Source organism: Bos taurus, chromosome 25, assembly GCF_002263795.3.
Source record: "Bos taurus isolate L1 Dominette 01449 registration number 42190680 breed Hereford chromosome 25, ARS-UCD2.0, whole genome shotgun sequence".
Lineage (NCBI taxonomy): Eukaryota > Metazoa > Chordata > Mammalia > Artiodactyla > Bovidae > Bos > Bos taurus.
The window spans coordinates 14,477,027-14,491,667 of NC_037352.1; the positions used below are offsets into that span (position 1 = coordinate 14,477,027).

General features: G+C 51.5%; 2 protein-coding genes across 8 annotated transcripts in view; one reads left to right on the forward strand and one right to left on the reverse strand.

Annotated features, from left to right (window-relative positions):
- ABCC1 (ATP binding cassette subfamily C member 1) overlaps positions 1–5,186 on the forward strand; it is a 152,059-nt gene extending 146,873 nt beyond the window's left edge. For 4 of the 5 annotated variants that reach the window (XM_024984647.2, XM_024984648.2, XM_024984649.2 and 1 more), the window contains 4 exons: positions 695–853; positions 1,569–1,735; positions 2,854–3,048; positions 3,596–5,186. In XM_024984647.2, coding sequence (XP_024840415.1) covers positions 695–853; positions 1,569–1,735; positions 2,854–3,048; positions 3,596–3,704 — 630 coding nt within the window. In that variant the 3' untranslated portion in view covers positions 3,705–5,186. 5 annotated transcript variants of the gene reach the window in all.
- Positions 4,748–14,641, reverse strand: part of ABCC6 (ATP binding cassette subfamily C member 6) — a 71,717-nt gene continuing 61,823 nt past the window's right edge. Inside the window, exons 26-29 of one of the 3 annotated variants that reach the window (XM_024984634.2) lie at positions 13,848–14,006; positions 13,528–13,694; positions 11,025–11,219; positions 4,748–10,726 (exon numbers count right to left, since the gene is read on the reverse strand). In XM_024984634.2, coding sequence (XP_024840402.1) covers positions 10,618–10,726; positions 11,025–11,219; positions 13,528–13,694; positions 13,848–14,006 — 630 coding nt within the window. In that variant the 3' untranslated portion in view covers positions 4,748–10,617. Of the gene's footprint in view, positions 10,727–11,024; positions 11,220–13,527; positions 13,695–13,847; positions 14,007–14,641 lie in introns of those variants that run through there. The other 2 variants (NM_001276370.2, XR_001495066.3) reach the window with 2 other exon arrangements.

Genomic DNA, 14,641 nt, shown 5'->3' on the forward strand with positions numbered 1-14,641 from the left:
ACCTGCAGGAGTTGTTAAACACCCAATCGGGAGGCCCAGAATCTTCCGTTCCCATGAGAGAGTTTCTCCAACTTGTAACAGAGGAGGAACAGAGTGGGCGGTGTTCTCATGGAGGCTTTCTGGCTTATGTTGCATAATGAAGCTGCCCTGTGAGTTGCTGTCCCAGGGCGCAGGAGCCTGCCTCTCTGGAGCCCAGATGAGAAGGGGAGAGTTTTGCCTGGAACGTCAGTCATTAGCCATTAAGTGGGGAGCCCAGCTCCCTCAAGAGGATAAGTGGAGGCCAGGTCGTACCCGTGACCTCTGCTCACTCAGCTGGGATACAGGGGCATCTTCCTGAACCTTTGAGATATTCCAACACCTCAGGATGGGGAAACTCACCATCATAGAACTGAAAAACCATTTGATTGTTACTTAATACTGTCTTGAGTTGCAAATAACTAACTTATTAAAGGAACTGATTATAATTTTAATTTCTAAAAAGAGCTGGCAGAGAGAAGGAAGTCCTTCTTGACCTTTGCCCAAAACAGCCCCTAAAGGAATGTCTCTGGAAACTGCTGAGGGGAGTAGAATACTGGGGGAAGGATGGGTTGACCAGATGACTGAACTGCTCTGTGGCTGGTACTTAATGCAAGGGGTAGGAGGTCAGCCCAGATACGAGCGTTCCCACTTCATGCGGGCCCTTCCTGCCCCACAGGTTGGCATCGTGGGGCGGACAGGAGCCGGGAAGTCATCCCTGACCCTGGGCTTGTTTCGGATCAAAGAGTCAGCCGAGGGAGAGATAATCATTGATGACATCAACATCGCCAAGATCGGCCTGCATGACCTCCGCTTCAAGATCACCATCATCCCCCAGGTGGGCGGGGTCACACTGAAAGTGACGCATGTGTGTTTTCAGAACAGATGGACGTTTGTTCCTGCTTTGTGGTTTTCATGACTTTTTACTGAAAGTATGCTGTGTTTCTTCATGGAATCTCCCCTTTGCACATAATGAACAGGGAGAATTAAGTAGGTTTCATTCATTCCTTCACTCCTGCCACCCAGTAGGCAGTGTCCTAAGCATCTCACAGCATCCAGTTAAGACACTGGCTTCTCTGCTGGACAGGAATCTCTCACCGTCCCAAGAGCTAGGTGAGAAAGATGAATTTTCTAGACTGATTCCTGTAGGTGGCGATTGCATAGTATGTTGCCCTTTAGTATTGTGTTGCCTTAAATTTCTTCTCAGATTTTAATTTGGAGGCAGGAGATGGAGGGGAATCCATGTACCTTGGAATTAGGAATTGCCCTAATCCACATGCTGGTTCTCACTTCCAGAAAGTTCCCAACACGCTTGTGTACTGAATGCTCTGGGAAATATGACAAGAGAGAAATCTGTTTTATTTCCCTTAACTCAGAGTTTTCCAGATTTTTTCCCCCCATCTTTGACATCTTCAGAAGTGGTGATTTGGAGGAGCTCCAAAACCCTATTTTGAACAATTCTGGCGAGAACGTTCTACATCCCACCTATTTGCCCCACCTGTGTCCAACCATGCCTTGAGCCTCACGCCATCTGCCGTCTTCCCTCCAAATAGGACCCCGTTTTGTTTTCGGGTTCCCTCCGCATGAACCTGGACCCGTTCAGCCAGTACTCGGATGAAGAGGTCTGGACGTCCCTGGAGCTCGCCCACCTGAAGGGCTTCGTGTCGGCCCTTCCCGACAAACTGAACCACGAGTGTGCGGAAGGCGGGGAGAACCTCAGGTAGGCGGAGTGATGCCCAGCCGGGCCTCCGCATCACCTCTGTCGGGGCCTTGGTAGGTTTTGTCTGTTTGCATCAGGTTCAGACCTGGGCTTGAGTTCCAGCTCTGCCACATGAGCCCTTTGTCTCCTAATCTCTTGGGCCTCAAGTTTCAGTATCTAAAACGGGTTTCATGCTGGGCTCATTTTTACTGTGACGTGTAACCAGGATGGTCAGAACAGCTCCTTTGTCACACCGGGTCCCTTCAGTGGAGAGTGAAGTTGTTACATTTTGGAAAGGCTTCTCTCCCAGTCGTAAATAGCACTGCTCTGGGCCCTCCCTGCTCCCACCCACGACCCCAGCTGCCTGGCCCTTCTCCCAGGCTCCACCCGGGATCCAGCAACTAAAGCGGTAATGCCTGGCACAGCACAGCAGGGATCCTCTGCCTCTCCCACTGCATCCATCACCATGATGACCAAGCACCAGCCCTCAGGTGTGCTCAGCAAGAGCTGGGGCCACTCACACACGGGGGCGGCCAGCCAGGCGGCTCTGCTGGTCTTGGCTCACCCACGTGGGTGGGGGCCGCTGGCTGCAGGCGGATATTCTAGCTGGCCTCCACTGGGGCCGTTAGGCTCTGCCCCGTGTGTCCCTCCTTCCCCGGCAGACCAGCCCAGGCTTGTTGTCACAGTGATGGCAGAGGTGCAGGCGTGAGCACACCCTGGTGTGCATCCCTGTTCCAAGCCTCTAGGTTTGCCAGCATCCCAGTGGCCGAAGCCAGGGACAAGGTCGAGTGCAGAGTCCACTGAGAGAGGCCCTGCAGAACGCAGTTTGCCTTCTGGGGCAAACTTTGCTTGGGGCCAGTTTGTTAATTGTTCTACTTGCTATACAGAACTGATCAGATATCTTGGCTATCACCTCCGAGCTCTGTGTTGAGAATGAATCTGAGGCTGCTTCTAGCTCAACAGGAAGACCATGCTGATCAATTAGTGATGGCCGATGTGGGCGTGGATGTGGGGGTTGGAAGTGCCCTCCTGGTCTGAGCAGCAGACAGTGTCTCCTCTCCCTCCTCTCAGCTCAGGCCTGGGCTCAGTGTCAGGGGTGTTTTTGACACTCGTTTCCTGGTCTCTCTCTCCCGGTCAAGCGTCGGGCAACGCCAGCTTGTGTGCCTGGCCCGGGCCCTGCTGAGGAAGACGAAGATCCTCGTGTTGGACGAAGCCACGGCGGCCGTGGACCTGGAAACGGACGACCTCATTCAGTCCACCATCCGGACGCAATTTGATGACTGTACCGTCCTCACCATCGCTCACCGGCTCAACACCATCATGGACTACACGAGGTGACGCCCTTGGCCCAGAAGGCCTCCAGGCCTCACAGTCCACCCACCCACCCCGTTCACCCACTCATTCATTCATTCATGCAACACTGACCTCATGCCTAGTGACAGCCCTGGTGTCTCTTTGTCCTGGTTAGTACCAGACATTTTTGCGATCACTCAATCAAAAGTTAACGTGTGTGAATGGTCTGCCACATTCCTGGCCCTGTTCCAGACACTGGGGACCGAGCCGGGAGCTGTCACACAAGGACCCTGCCTAATGGATTAGTTGGGGGCGGGGTGCAGAGATGGACAATAAACAGCAACCAATAAAAGCGAATTGTGCTGGGAGGGAAATACACCAGGCGGTAAGAGAGTACTGAAGGTGACGTCACGGGACATTGACTAGAACTGGGGTTGAGGACAGGCAGCCAGGTGGATGGCTACTGCAGCAGGCCTGGCAGAGGGTGTTAGGGGTCTGACCCAAAGCAGGGACTTGCCCAGGTAGACTCCTGGGGCACGGGGTGCCAGCCCCTCCCCCATGCCTCACGTCTGCATCCTTCCCTTGCAGGGTGATCGTCCTGGACAAAGGGGAGATCCAGGAGTGGGGCTCCCCCTCTGACCTCCTGCAGCAGAGAGGTCTCTTCTACAGCATGGCCAAAGATTCTGGCTTGGTGTGAGCCTGGAGCGGGTACAGCTGGTCAGAACTGCAGGGCCGACCTGCCAGCAGTCAGGGACGAGTCAGCATCCCTGGGAACCCAAGCCTCTCATAGACTGAAACCAAAAAGAAAACCCCCAAAACCAAAACACACACAGAGCAGCGGCCCTCTGGCCCTTTTCCCTGGAACTGGCCATGAGGAAATGGGAGAGACGCTGGGATGCAGCTCCCCCCAACAATGCACACGCCCTCGGCTCTGTTATCTCCTGCAGATGCACACACGTTCTCACGCCCCTGGGAGGGCACGCATGTTCTCCCTGCTCTGTGGGGACATTTGGGCCACCAGACTTCCAGAGAAACCGGTTGCGTAAAATCTGCTAGTGACCAAATCCAGCCAACTGCCTCATGTCTCTCCAGCTGAAGTCTGTGGATTCTGCGCCTTGGGGAAGCTCGCTGGTCCCCGGCACCTCTCCGTCCTTGTCTGGCTTCCCCTAGATGCTTGTTTCCCCAGGGCTGCAATTGGAGGTGAGGGGCTTAGTGAAGCCCATGCTCACCCTCAGGCAGTGTCCCGAGGACCACCGACAGCCCTCTCACCAGCCATCTGGTCTACGAGGTCCTCAGCTGCTGGGAACCAGCCTCCTAGCCCTGCCTCCAATGGGACTTGCTGTCTGGACTCCGAGTGACCGGGCCTGGAGGTCCAGGCTGGGAGAGCCCTCTCAGTGCCGGCTTCCCCGCTTGGCTGCTCACCTCCTTACCCACCTCAGTCTTTGCCTTCCTCCCTCAGTCTTTTTACCCACAGCTAGAATGGGTTTACGCCTCCAGGTGCCTGAGAATGAAAACCTGCTCATAGTTAACGAAGCGTTCTAAGCCAAGAGCGCCAGTCCCTCCAGGTGGGAGCAGCTGGTACTGAAAAGAGCCCCTGTGAGTCTCCTCCTCATTTGTAGATTTCAGTTTCTCACCGGGGGCCACTGGTTCACTGTCAAAGCCGGCACGGTGGATGACTTGACTTACGGTTACTGAGTCTCTTCTGAGACAAGAAAAGGCCCTTTTCACAAGGGTCAGTGATTTTCTTTCTTTTTTTTTTTTTTTTTAAAGTACTGCTCCAGGGAGATGAACAGTCTCAAGACTTTAATTTCTTGGGAGGAAGCGTTAGGCTGAAGACTGGCACCCCAGGGAATGGCCAGGTTGGTCCAGCATCTGGAGGTTGGGGGCTGTCTTCTCAGCCCTGTAGGTCCCTCAATTGGAGGCCAAAGTGAGACCCAAAAAGCAGAGAGAGGTTGCTATTCATGCTCGCTATGTGAATTACATTGCTGACTTCAAACCAGAGAAGCATCTGTCTCCTTTTAGGTGAAAATATATATTTATTTTTTGTAAGTTAAACCATTCTTTCACATTAGATAAACCAAGTGTTTCTTGGGGATCTTTTTGTAATGACTTACACTGGAAACGTGAACATTTGCAAATAATTTGCAGTAAAAAAAGAAAAATTTTATTTCTTTCTAAACGACTGTTCCATTTTCTTTCTAGCGAGGATTCCCGCTCTCTCTCCAAGAGTCAGGATGGGGCACTTCTCGTCTGCTGCTGTCCTTCCTTCTTGGCAAGCGTGTTGTTTCTAGAGGGAGCTCTTGGAATTGGGAACCTAGAGGTGGGGTTTTGTGGGGACTCAGCGTGGCATGGTGGACGGACTTGAGGCCTGCCCTCATCCTCTGCAGGCTGTGTGACCCTGGGCGAGTCACTCCGTCTTCATCCCTCCGTTGCCTCATTTGTAAAATGGGGCTGATCATACCTGCCTCCTGGGCTTGCTATGAAGATGAGCACTGATGGTGGGTCTTCTGTGCATGGCTCAGGTCAGGTTCTAAGACACAGGCAAGGCAAGCATCACGTGTGGCAAGAATTTCCCTTGGGAGCTTCCCTGGTGGTCCTGTGGTTAAGAATCTGCCTTCCAGTGGAACGCATTCCCCCCACCCCAGCACGACGGTGTCCCTCTCCCTCCAGGCTGCCTTGCTGGAGGGGCTGGGGGGCGGGGGGTAAGATGCTCAAGGAAAAGCAGCTGCAAGGTTGTAACCCTTAGAATGAGAGCCACGTGGGAGAGCCTGGTCGGTTTTAGATGTGCGTGTGTTTGTCTCAGGGCCTGATGCTGAGTGTTAAGGTCCCGGGTCAGATCCCACATGGCCACAGGACCCGCGTGTGCCTGTGGGTACGTTGTGGTTGAAGTTCACCCGCTTCATGAAGAGGGGCGGGTGCAGCATTAACCCTGAGGAAGGGGAGGAGGGGGCCCTGCACACCTGCCCTTCCAGGTGAGCGCCCCAGTGCCGTGGGAGGAGAAGGGGGACCAAGCTTGGTTGTGCACCTGCTGTGTTTCAGGTCTGGACTTAGCGCTTTGCACAGCTCTCCCCTGGGAGGGGAACTGGGCCAGAGAGGAGCCCCAGGCTCACCCGCCTGCTCACCTCGCTGCTGTTCTTCCAACCTCAGGGTCCTCCCTCTTCCCCCAGCTGTTGGCATCCCCTGCTGTCTTCCCTGTTTGACAGTGGCAGCTCCGTGCGAGCAGGGCTGTCTGTTCCTTGCTGAACGCCCACCTCTAGAGCAGGGCATAGGGTAAGTACTCAGTGACCACATTCTCTGAACCGGACCTGAGCCCAGAGTGGAGTTACTGGGGCCCTAGAACTTGCCCTTCCGGAGTCACGGCCTCACTGGTAGATCTGGGATCCTCGTATCCACCTGACCAAGTGGCTGTGAGGGGAAAACTGATTGGAGTAAAGCACCCAGCGTATGCCTAGCCCTTAGGACGCCTTCTCACATGGTGATGCCACTTGTGCATTCATGTGTCTGTCTGTCTGTCCATCCACCTATCCATCTCTCCCTCCATCCATCCAGTCATACAGTCGGTAGATGTTGACCCCTCCTATACGCTTTGTACCGTGCTGGGGCCAGGGAAAGCACAGCCAACACAGATGCACCAATCTCCCATCTCGGCCCAAGAAGAAAAAGATCCCTTTCCCTCGGGGCAGGTGGGGGGGGGGTGGATTCTGGAGTGGAATTTAGCTGTTATCTGTGAGCTGATAATTAAAGAAATGTGCAAGGAGTGGTGTGGCACAGTACTTCAGTCGTGGGCTCTGGAGCCAGCCCGCCTGGATTCACATCTCTACTTACACTCTGTTTTGCTCACCTGTAAAAGGGGCCTCATGATACCACCTCCCTCAGCAAAGCATCCTAAGAAGGTGCAGGGTGACATAACTTCCCTTTCCAGTTGTGAGGATTAACTGGGCAACAGGCATTTAGAGCCTGGCTCTGTGTTGGCAGTGACCAGTGGGACTCGGGTGAGGTTGAAGGACCTACTGAGAGAGGCACCGACCAAGGAAGGTCTGTATGTGGCTTTCCTGGCTCTTCACTGTCTCCGCATGCCAGCCAGGCGCTGCTGGCAGGACCCACAGCAGGGGGATTAATGGCCCGGGTGGCCGGTGGGCTGGTGTCCAAGGAGCCATGGGGTGCGCCCGACAGCAGCCTTGTTAGCAGGCTTTTGAGGGTGCTGGCTCCATGGCCCACACTCTGCTTCCTGGCAAAACACTTCCCTCCATGAAGGAGGCTCTTGTGGCCCTGGAATGACCCCAAGGGAGGGTGCCAACCACACAGCTGCTGCCCATGGGGGCTCTCCCGGGGTGGCAGGTGGCTCAGCTCCAGGCAGAGACACAAGCAGCGCTGTGTCTGGTCCCTTCCTGCATGTCGCCGCAGCTTGCAGTTGGATGGACACCCGCCTGAGATGATGTGGACTTTGGCGGCAGGCCCAGGGTAGATGCCCGCTCTGCCACTTCCCAGCAGAGTGGGCCTTGCCAGGTCATGTCCACTCCCCGAGCCTCAGTTTCTTCATCTACAGAATGGGGCAAAATCACTAGTAATGATATTTGGCTGGCATGACGGGCAGGCAAGAGATGCCAACACTCACCCCATTTTGAAGTTGTCAAAATGAACTGGTCACCTCCTGAAAAGCGGGAGGTAGCAGCTGGGTTTAGATTACTCTGGGCTGAAAATCCCAGGTCAGGATGGACGCCCCGAGCTGGGTGGGACATGGCAGGCTGTGCCCTGACAAGTAGGTGGGTGTCGACAGGCTCCTCTGACTCACTACCACAGTGCCCAGGTATTGGTGCATTGTTGATGGCGGGGATCAGTGATTCAGTGGGCAGTCACTGTTTCATCTCAACTAGAGGAGGAGGTGCTAGTGGCTTCGAGTGGGTGGAGGCCAGGGATATCGCTGACCATCCTGCACAGGGGGCATAGGACATCCCTGACCTTGGCCTTCCAACAGCATCTCCCCCCTGGCACCTGGTAGGCAGAAGTGTGACCAGAAATGCCCCGGGTGTTCCAACTGCTGCTGAGGCAGAACTCGGTCTTTGATAAACAAATGGATGAAACACTCCAAATCCTGAGCAAATTCTCCTGGTGAGGCCCAGGAGACCTGGCTCCTCACATCTCGGTTTTGGAACTCAACTGCATGCTGGGTTTGTGCCTGGAGAGGGCCGTCCCTTGTATGGGTTGTAGTTTGCACCTCTGTTCAGACAAGATACTCCCAGGAGCTCAAAGATGAGGATGGAGCAGTGGTCCTCAGTCCTGGCTACACAATGGAATCACATGGGCTGGACACCACACCAGTGATGATGGGGGTGGGAGGGAGGCGGGTGTGGTTGAGGGGTCCACGTGGAGATGGAAGCGGGCAGCATCCCAACTGTGACGGATGCAGGAAGTTGTATGGGCGATGCAGCTGCATAGAAAGTAAACACATACACTGCTGCTGCTTCTAAGTCGCTTCAGTCATGTCCAACTCTGTGTGACCCCATAGACGGCAGCCCACCAGGCTGCCCCGTCCCTGGGATTCTCCAGGCAAGAACATACACAGTGAGGACAAGTAAAGCTGGGAGTCTGAACACGTTCTGTGGGTTGTACCAATGTCAATTTCCTGGTTGTGATATTGAGCTATTGTCTTTTAAGATGGTACCGTTGGCTTCACAGGTGAACTCTATCAAACATACCATACCTATCCTTCTCAAGCTCTTCCAAAGAACCGAAGAGGAGGGAACACTCTCAAAGACATTCTATGAAGCCACCATCACCCTGATACCAAAACCAGACAAAGACATCACCAAAAAAGAAAATTATGGGCCAACATCTTTGATGAATATAGATGCAAAAATTCTCAACAAAATATACATAAACTGAATCCAACAACACACAAAAAGATCATACACCACAACCAAGTGGGATTTATCCTAAATTCACAAGGATGGTTCAACATACATAACCAATGTGATACACCATGTAAACAAAAGATAAAAACCACATAATCACCTCGATAGATGCAGAAAAAGCATCTGACAAAATGCCATTCATGAGAAAAACTCTTAACAAAGTGGGTACTGAGGGAACATATCTCAAGATAATAAAAGTCATTAATGACAAACCCACAGCTCAGAATACTTTGAAAGCCTTTCTGCTAAAGTCCAGAATAAGACAAGGATGCCCACTCTTACTTCTTCTGTTCAAGATAGTACTGGGAGTCCTATTCACAGCAATCAGACCAGAAAAAGAAATGAATCCAAATTGGAAGGGAAGAGGTAAAATGGTCATTATATGCAGATGATATGCTACTATATATAGAAAACCCTAAAGACTGCATAAAACCTACCAGAACTGATAAATTCAGCAAGATAGGATACAAGCTTAACATACAGAAATCTGTGCATTTCTTTATACCAACAATATGTCAGAAAGGGAGAGTAAAAAAAAACTTTCAAAATTGCAACCCCCCAAATAAAATACTTAGGAATAAACCTCACCAAGGAGGTAAAAGACATATTGCTGAGAACTCTTAAGATATTAATAAAGGGAATTTGTGGTGTTGGAGAAGACTCTTGAGAGTCCCTTGAACTGCAAGGAGATCCAACCAGTCAATCCTAACTGGAAATCAATTCTGAATATTCATTGGAAGGACTGATGCTGAAGCTCCAATATTTTGGCCACCTGATTCTAAGAGCCAACTTTTTAGAAAAGACCCTGATGTTGGGAAAGATTGAAGGCAAAAGAAGGGAGCCGCAGAGGATGAGATGGTTAGAAAGCATTATTGACTCAATGGACAAGAATTTGAGCAAACTCTGGGACACAGTGAAGGACAGAGAAGCCTGGCGTGCTGCCTGGGGTTGCAAAGAGTCTGACACGACTGAGTGACTGAATAACAACAACAAAGATGGTTCAAAGAAACAGATACTCCATGCTCTTGAACTGGAAGAATTAATATTGTTAAAATAGTCACATTTTATGACTATTTTATGATGTATATATAGCACAGGGAAACTATACTTAATATCCTATAATCATAATGGAAAAGAATATTAAAAATAATGTATATGTATAATCACTTTGCTATACAGTAGTAATTATCACAACATTGTCAATCAGCTATACTTAAAAAAGAAAGACGTTACTATTAGTGGGGAAGGGGTATACAAGAGCTCTCTGGACTATTTTTTTCTTTCTTTTTTTTTACTGCTTGTCAATCTGCAATCATCTCAAAATAGAAGGGGTACTCTGTGAAAGGTACGCATACCACTGCTCCAATCCCAGGGATTCTGATTTCATTGGTCTGTGGTGGAGCCTGGGCACAGACAGGTCTGGGGGTCCCTGGTTGAGTCCAGGGGGCAGCCAGGGCAGAGAGCTGCTGTTGACTTTGGTTCTGGGATAGAAGGGGTTGGATGGGCCCTGATCAGGCCGACTTTGGGGTGGCTGCGTCCTCCTGGCTCTGGGATGATATGGCAGTTTCTCCTCCCAGAGACTAGAAAGGAGTCTAGACTCAATTCCACGGGGCCACTGATGACCCCAGGTCAGCACGTCTCTAGGGCTTGGCAGAATCTCCGGATTGGTGGGGCTGGAGGAGGATGGAGGGGCCATGCTCAGACCAGGCCTGACTCCTGTGCCAGCCTGTAAAACAGGCCCTTCTGGGCCAGCAGCTGGGCCGGGCTGCCACTCTCTGCCACCTGCCCCTCGTCCATGACCAGAACCCTGTAGGGGAGAGACAGACAGGCAGCTCCTTAGACTCCAGCCCATGGACTCAGTTGCTCTGAAGGCCCAGCATGTCTGCTCTGTGAGAGTCTGGCCTTCCATGTAGCTTCTTGACCCTGATGACCCAGTTGGAAGCATCTGCAGGACATGTGTCCTCAGGCTCATCCTTCCCTTGTGGGCACCAGTCTTGCCATCTGTACAATGGGCACTTGATAACGTATTCCAGAGCCCTCTGGCTCTAAATCCTGATGCAGGAGTGCCAGCTACATGGAGTAGGATTGGGGGGAGGGGGGCTTACCTGGCACAGTCCAGCACGGAGCGCAGGCGGTGGGCAATGAGCAGTACTGTGCACTGTGCAAACCAGCTCCCCAGGGCGGCCTGCATCTGGCGCTCGGTCCCTGGGTCCACAGCAGCCGTGGCCTCGTCCAGAATGAGGATCTGGGTTTTCCGGAGAAGGGCACGTGCCAGACACAGGAGCTGCTTCTGGCCCACGCTGGGAATGAGTGGGACAGTCAGGCCAGATGTCTGCACGTCAGGCCTGACCCGCAGGGTGTGCCCACAAATGTGTCCCCATTCCCACGGCAGCCACAGGAGCGTGGGATGCGTGCCCCTACTTGCGGGTCCCCTGTCTACAGAGCTGACAGGAATCCTCATCCTGCCATTGTTGAGCAGAGTGACATTAGGCAAGTCATACAAAGCCTCTGTGCCTCAGTCTCCCCATCTGTGGAATGGCTATTTCTATCTCTATTCCACGGCCTTCCCTGTGTGCCAGATACATCCCGTGTGCTGGTGGATACTGACTTATCTCATGGAGACCACAAAGGTGGGAGTTATGTTACAGAATCCTTCCTCACTAGGTTGTAAGGACAAGCTAAGTCACGTAAAAGCCGTGATCATCACAGCGTAAGTCCTTCTTTTACCCCAATTACAGATGAGGAAGTTGAGGGTCAAGGACACGCAGTCACTGAGCTCCCAGAGCCTGGAGGCTCAAGGGTGTTTGAGGGGCTATTTCCTGCCATGCTCAGCTTCTGCTCCGAGCAAACCCTTTAAGGAACCTGGACTGACTATGGCCTGGTGGGTGTCAGATGCCTGGACCTTGCTCCAGACTCACCACTTGTGAGCCAGGCAAGTTGGTAAGTCTGAAGCCCCAGATTCCAACTCTGTGAAATGGGATTAGTGAGACTGTGGCTTTGAGGATTAAAATGAATCGTGAAATGAATATTTCTTATACACCAGGCACTGTATCAACAAGTTTACATGTATTATTCAATCCATTCATGGGTAGGCAGGTTCTAATTATTATTCCCATTTTGCAGATGAGGAAACTGAAACACAGGGGATTAAATAACCTGCACAAGGTCCTCCACTTATGTCTGTGCTCTTGACCACCAAGTTCTGCTGCCCCTCTACTGCCATTACCACCCATGGGCCCTTACCCTAACACCTTCTGGGTCAGGTGGGTTGAAGAATCCAGAATGTCTTGAGTTTTAAAAAGGCACACACCTGTACATCTATGTTCACAGCAGCACTGTTGACAGTAGCTAAAATGTTCAAACAACCCAAGCATCCATCAATGGATAAATGGATAAGAAAAATGTGATCTATCCATACAACAGAATATCATTCAGCCTTTAAATAAGGAGGAAATCTGGCACTTGTTACATCATGGGTGAACCTGGAGGACATTATGCTATGTGTGATAAGCTAGTCACAGGAAGACAAGTTTTATAATATTCTACTTGCTAGGTAGTTAAAATAGGGAAACAGGGCCCCAAATGGTGGTCCAAAATGACAACGGGAGAACATACTCACACTTCTTTCCCTGATTGGACCTGCCAAGTTCATGCTTCATTTACATTTGCACAACATCCTCCTCTCAGCCCCTACCCTGATTGGTCTCAGCTTATGCTTCATTTGCATAAGAAATTGGAGCCCAGAGGGAAGACACAACCCCTTCCCTGATTGGTTTTGGGCTCATGACTCATTTGTATGGGGCACAACCAATCAAGCCCCAGGAACCACCAAAGAGGAAGTAACGAGATATAAAAAGGAAAACTGAGACAAGACCATTCCTACGGGGGTTGGTCTGCTCTCACATCCCAAGAGAGTACTGCTTGCTTAATAAAACCTGCCTGCTTGAGCTGTCCTTTCAATCCTTTTGTCATTTCAATCCTTTGCTATGACAAGACAAGAACTGAGGGAGAAGAACTGACCCAACATACTTATATGAAGTACCAAGAATTCTCAAACCCAGTGAAACAAAGTTAAAGGGGGCTGGAGGGAGGGAAGAATAGAGAATTGCCATTTAACGGCTACAGAGTTTCCATTTCACAAAATGAAAAAATTCTGGAGGCACAATGATGTAAATGTACTTAAGTCTACAGAACTGAACACTAAAACATGGTTAAGATGGTAAGTTTTATGTTATGTGTATTTACTACAATTTCTTAAAGCTTTTAAAGGCATACATCATATGTTACTTAACAACCCCAGTGAGAAAAATAAAGACATAAATTGCCTTGTGTCAGCAGAGGTTGGCTTTTGCCACCAAAGAAATTTAGAAACAAATTTAGGAAAAAGAAACTTGATACTCAGAGATTGTGTTGGAGTTAGAATTGCTTATGAGGGATGGGATTTGTACTGAGGTTACAAACAGAACAGGGTTGATAATCCTATATGATAACCCTATGGAGATGACTTCCACGGCATATTACTCTGGTGGTGGTGGTGGGGGGACATTGGCCCCACCTGTCTCTCCCCCAGCACCTCACAAAGCTTTTGGCTGGCTGGGGTGACCCTACCTCAGGTTGTCGCCTTGGTCGGTACACTCGTAGTGCAGCTGGCCAGGCAGGCTGGCCACCGTGGCTCTGAGCTGCACTGTCTCCAAGACCTCCCAGATGGCTTCATCTGTGTGCTCTTGTAGCATGTCGAGGTTCATTCGCAGAGAGCCAGGGAACAAGATGGGGTCCTGGCCAGGAGGGACAGCGAGTCAGAGCTGGGTCCAGTCACACCTCCCATCTCTGCCCATCCCTCCCACCTCTGCCCACACCTCCCATCTCTGCCCACACCTCCCATCTCTGCCCACACCTCCCATCTCTGCCCACCCCTCCCCAGGCCTCACCTGGGGGATGATGGTGACCCTGGACCGCAACGTGTGCAGCCCCACTTGGGCGATGGGGACCCCGTCGATCCAGATCCCGCCCTCAGCCGCCTCCACGAGCCGCAGCAGGCCCCCGGCCAGGGAGGACTTTCCGGCCCCTGTCCTGCCAACGATGCCCACCTGCCAGGGGATGGGATGGCATGGCCTGTTCCAACCAGGCCTGGCCAGAAGGCAGGCCACAGAGGGTTCCTGGACATGCACCCAAGGTCCATCCACCTATCATCATCCTTTGTGCATCCGTCCTTCTATATGCCCATCCGTCCTTCCATCTGCCCACCTGTCCATATATCCATCCATCAATCTGCCCAACCGTCTGTGTGTTCGTCTCTATCTTTCCTCATCCTGATATATCTCTCCCATCTTTTCATTCATTTCCCCACCCTTCCTTCTGCTCCTTCATCCTTCCATCCTTTCCTATCCTTTCATCCACACCACTCCATCATTCTCATCTTCCCTTCCATCCCATGTCATCTGTTTATGTCCCATCCTTCTCTCAGTTGCCCTTCCTCCTATCCCACCCTTCCTTCCAACTACACTGATCCTTTCATCTGTCCATCCTTTCTTCCACACACCATCCTTCAATGCATATTCCTTCCTTCTGTCTCTTTCACTCCACCCTATCCATCCATCCATCCTTCCATCCATGCCTCTTCCTTCCTTCCATCCAGCCCCCAACCCAGCCATCCATCCTTCATCCTTCCATCTACCTGCCCATCTTTTAATCCATCCCCCGTCCTTCCTTGACATTTTGTGGG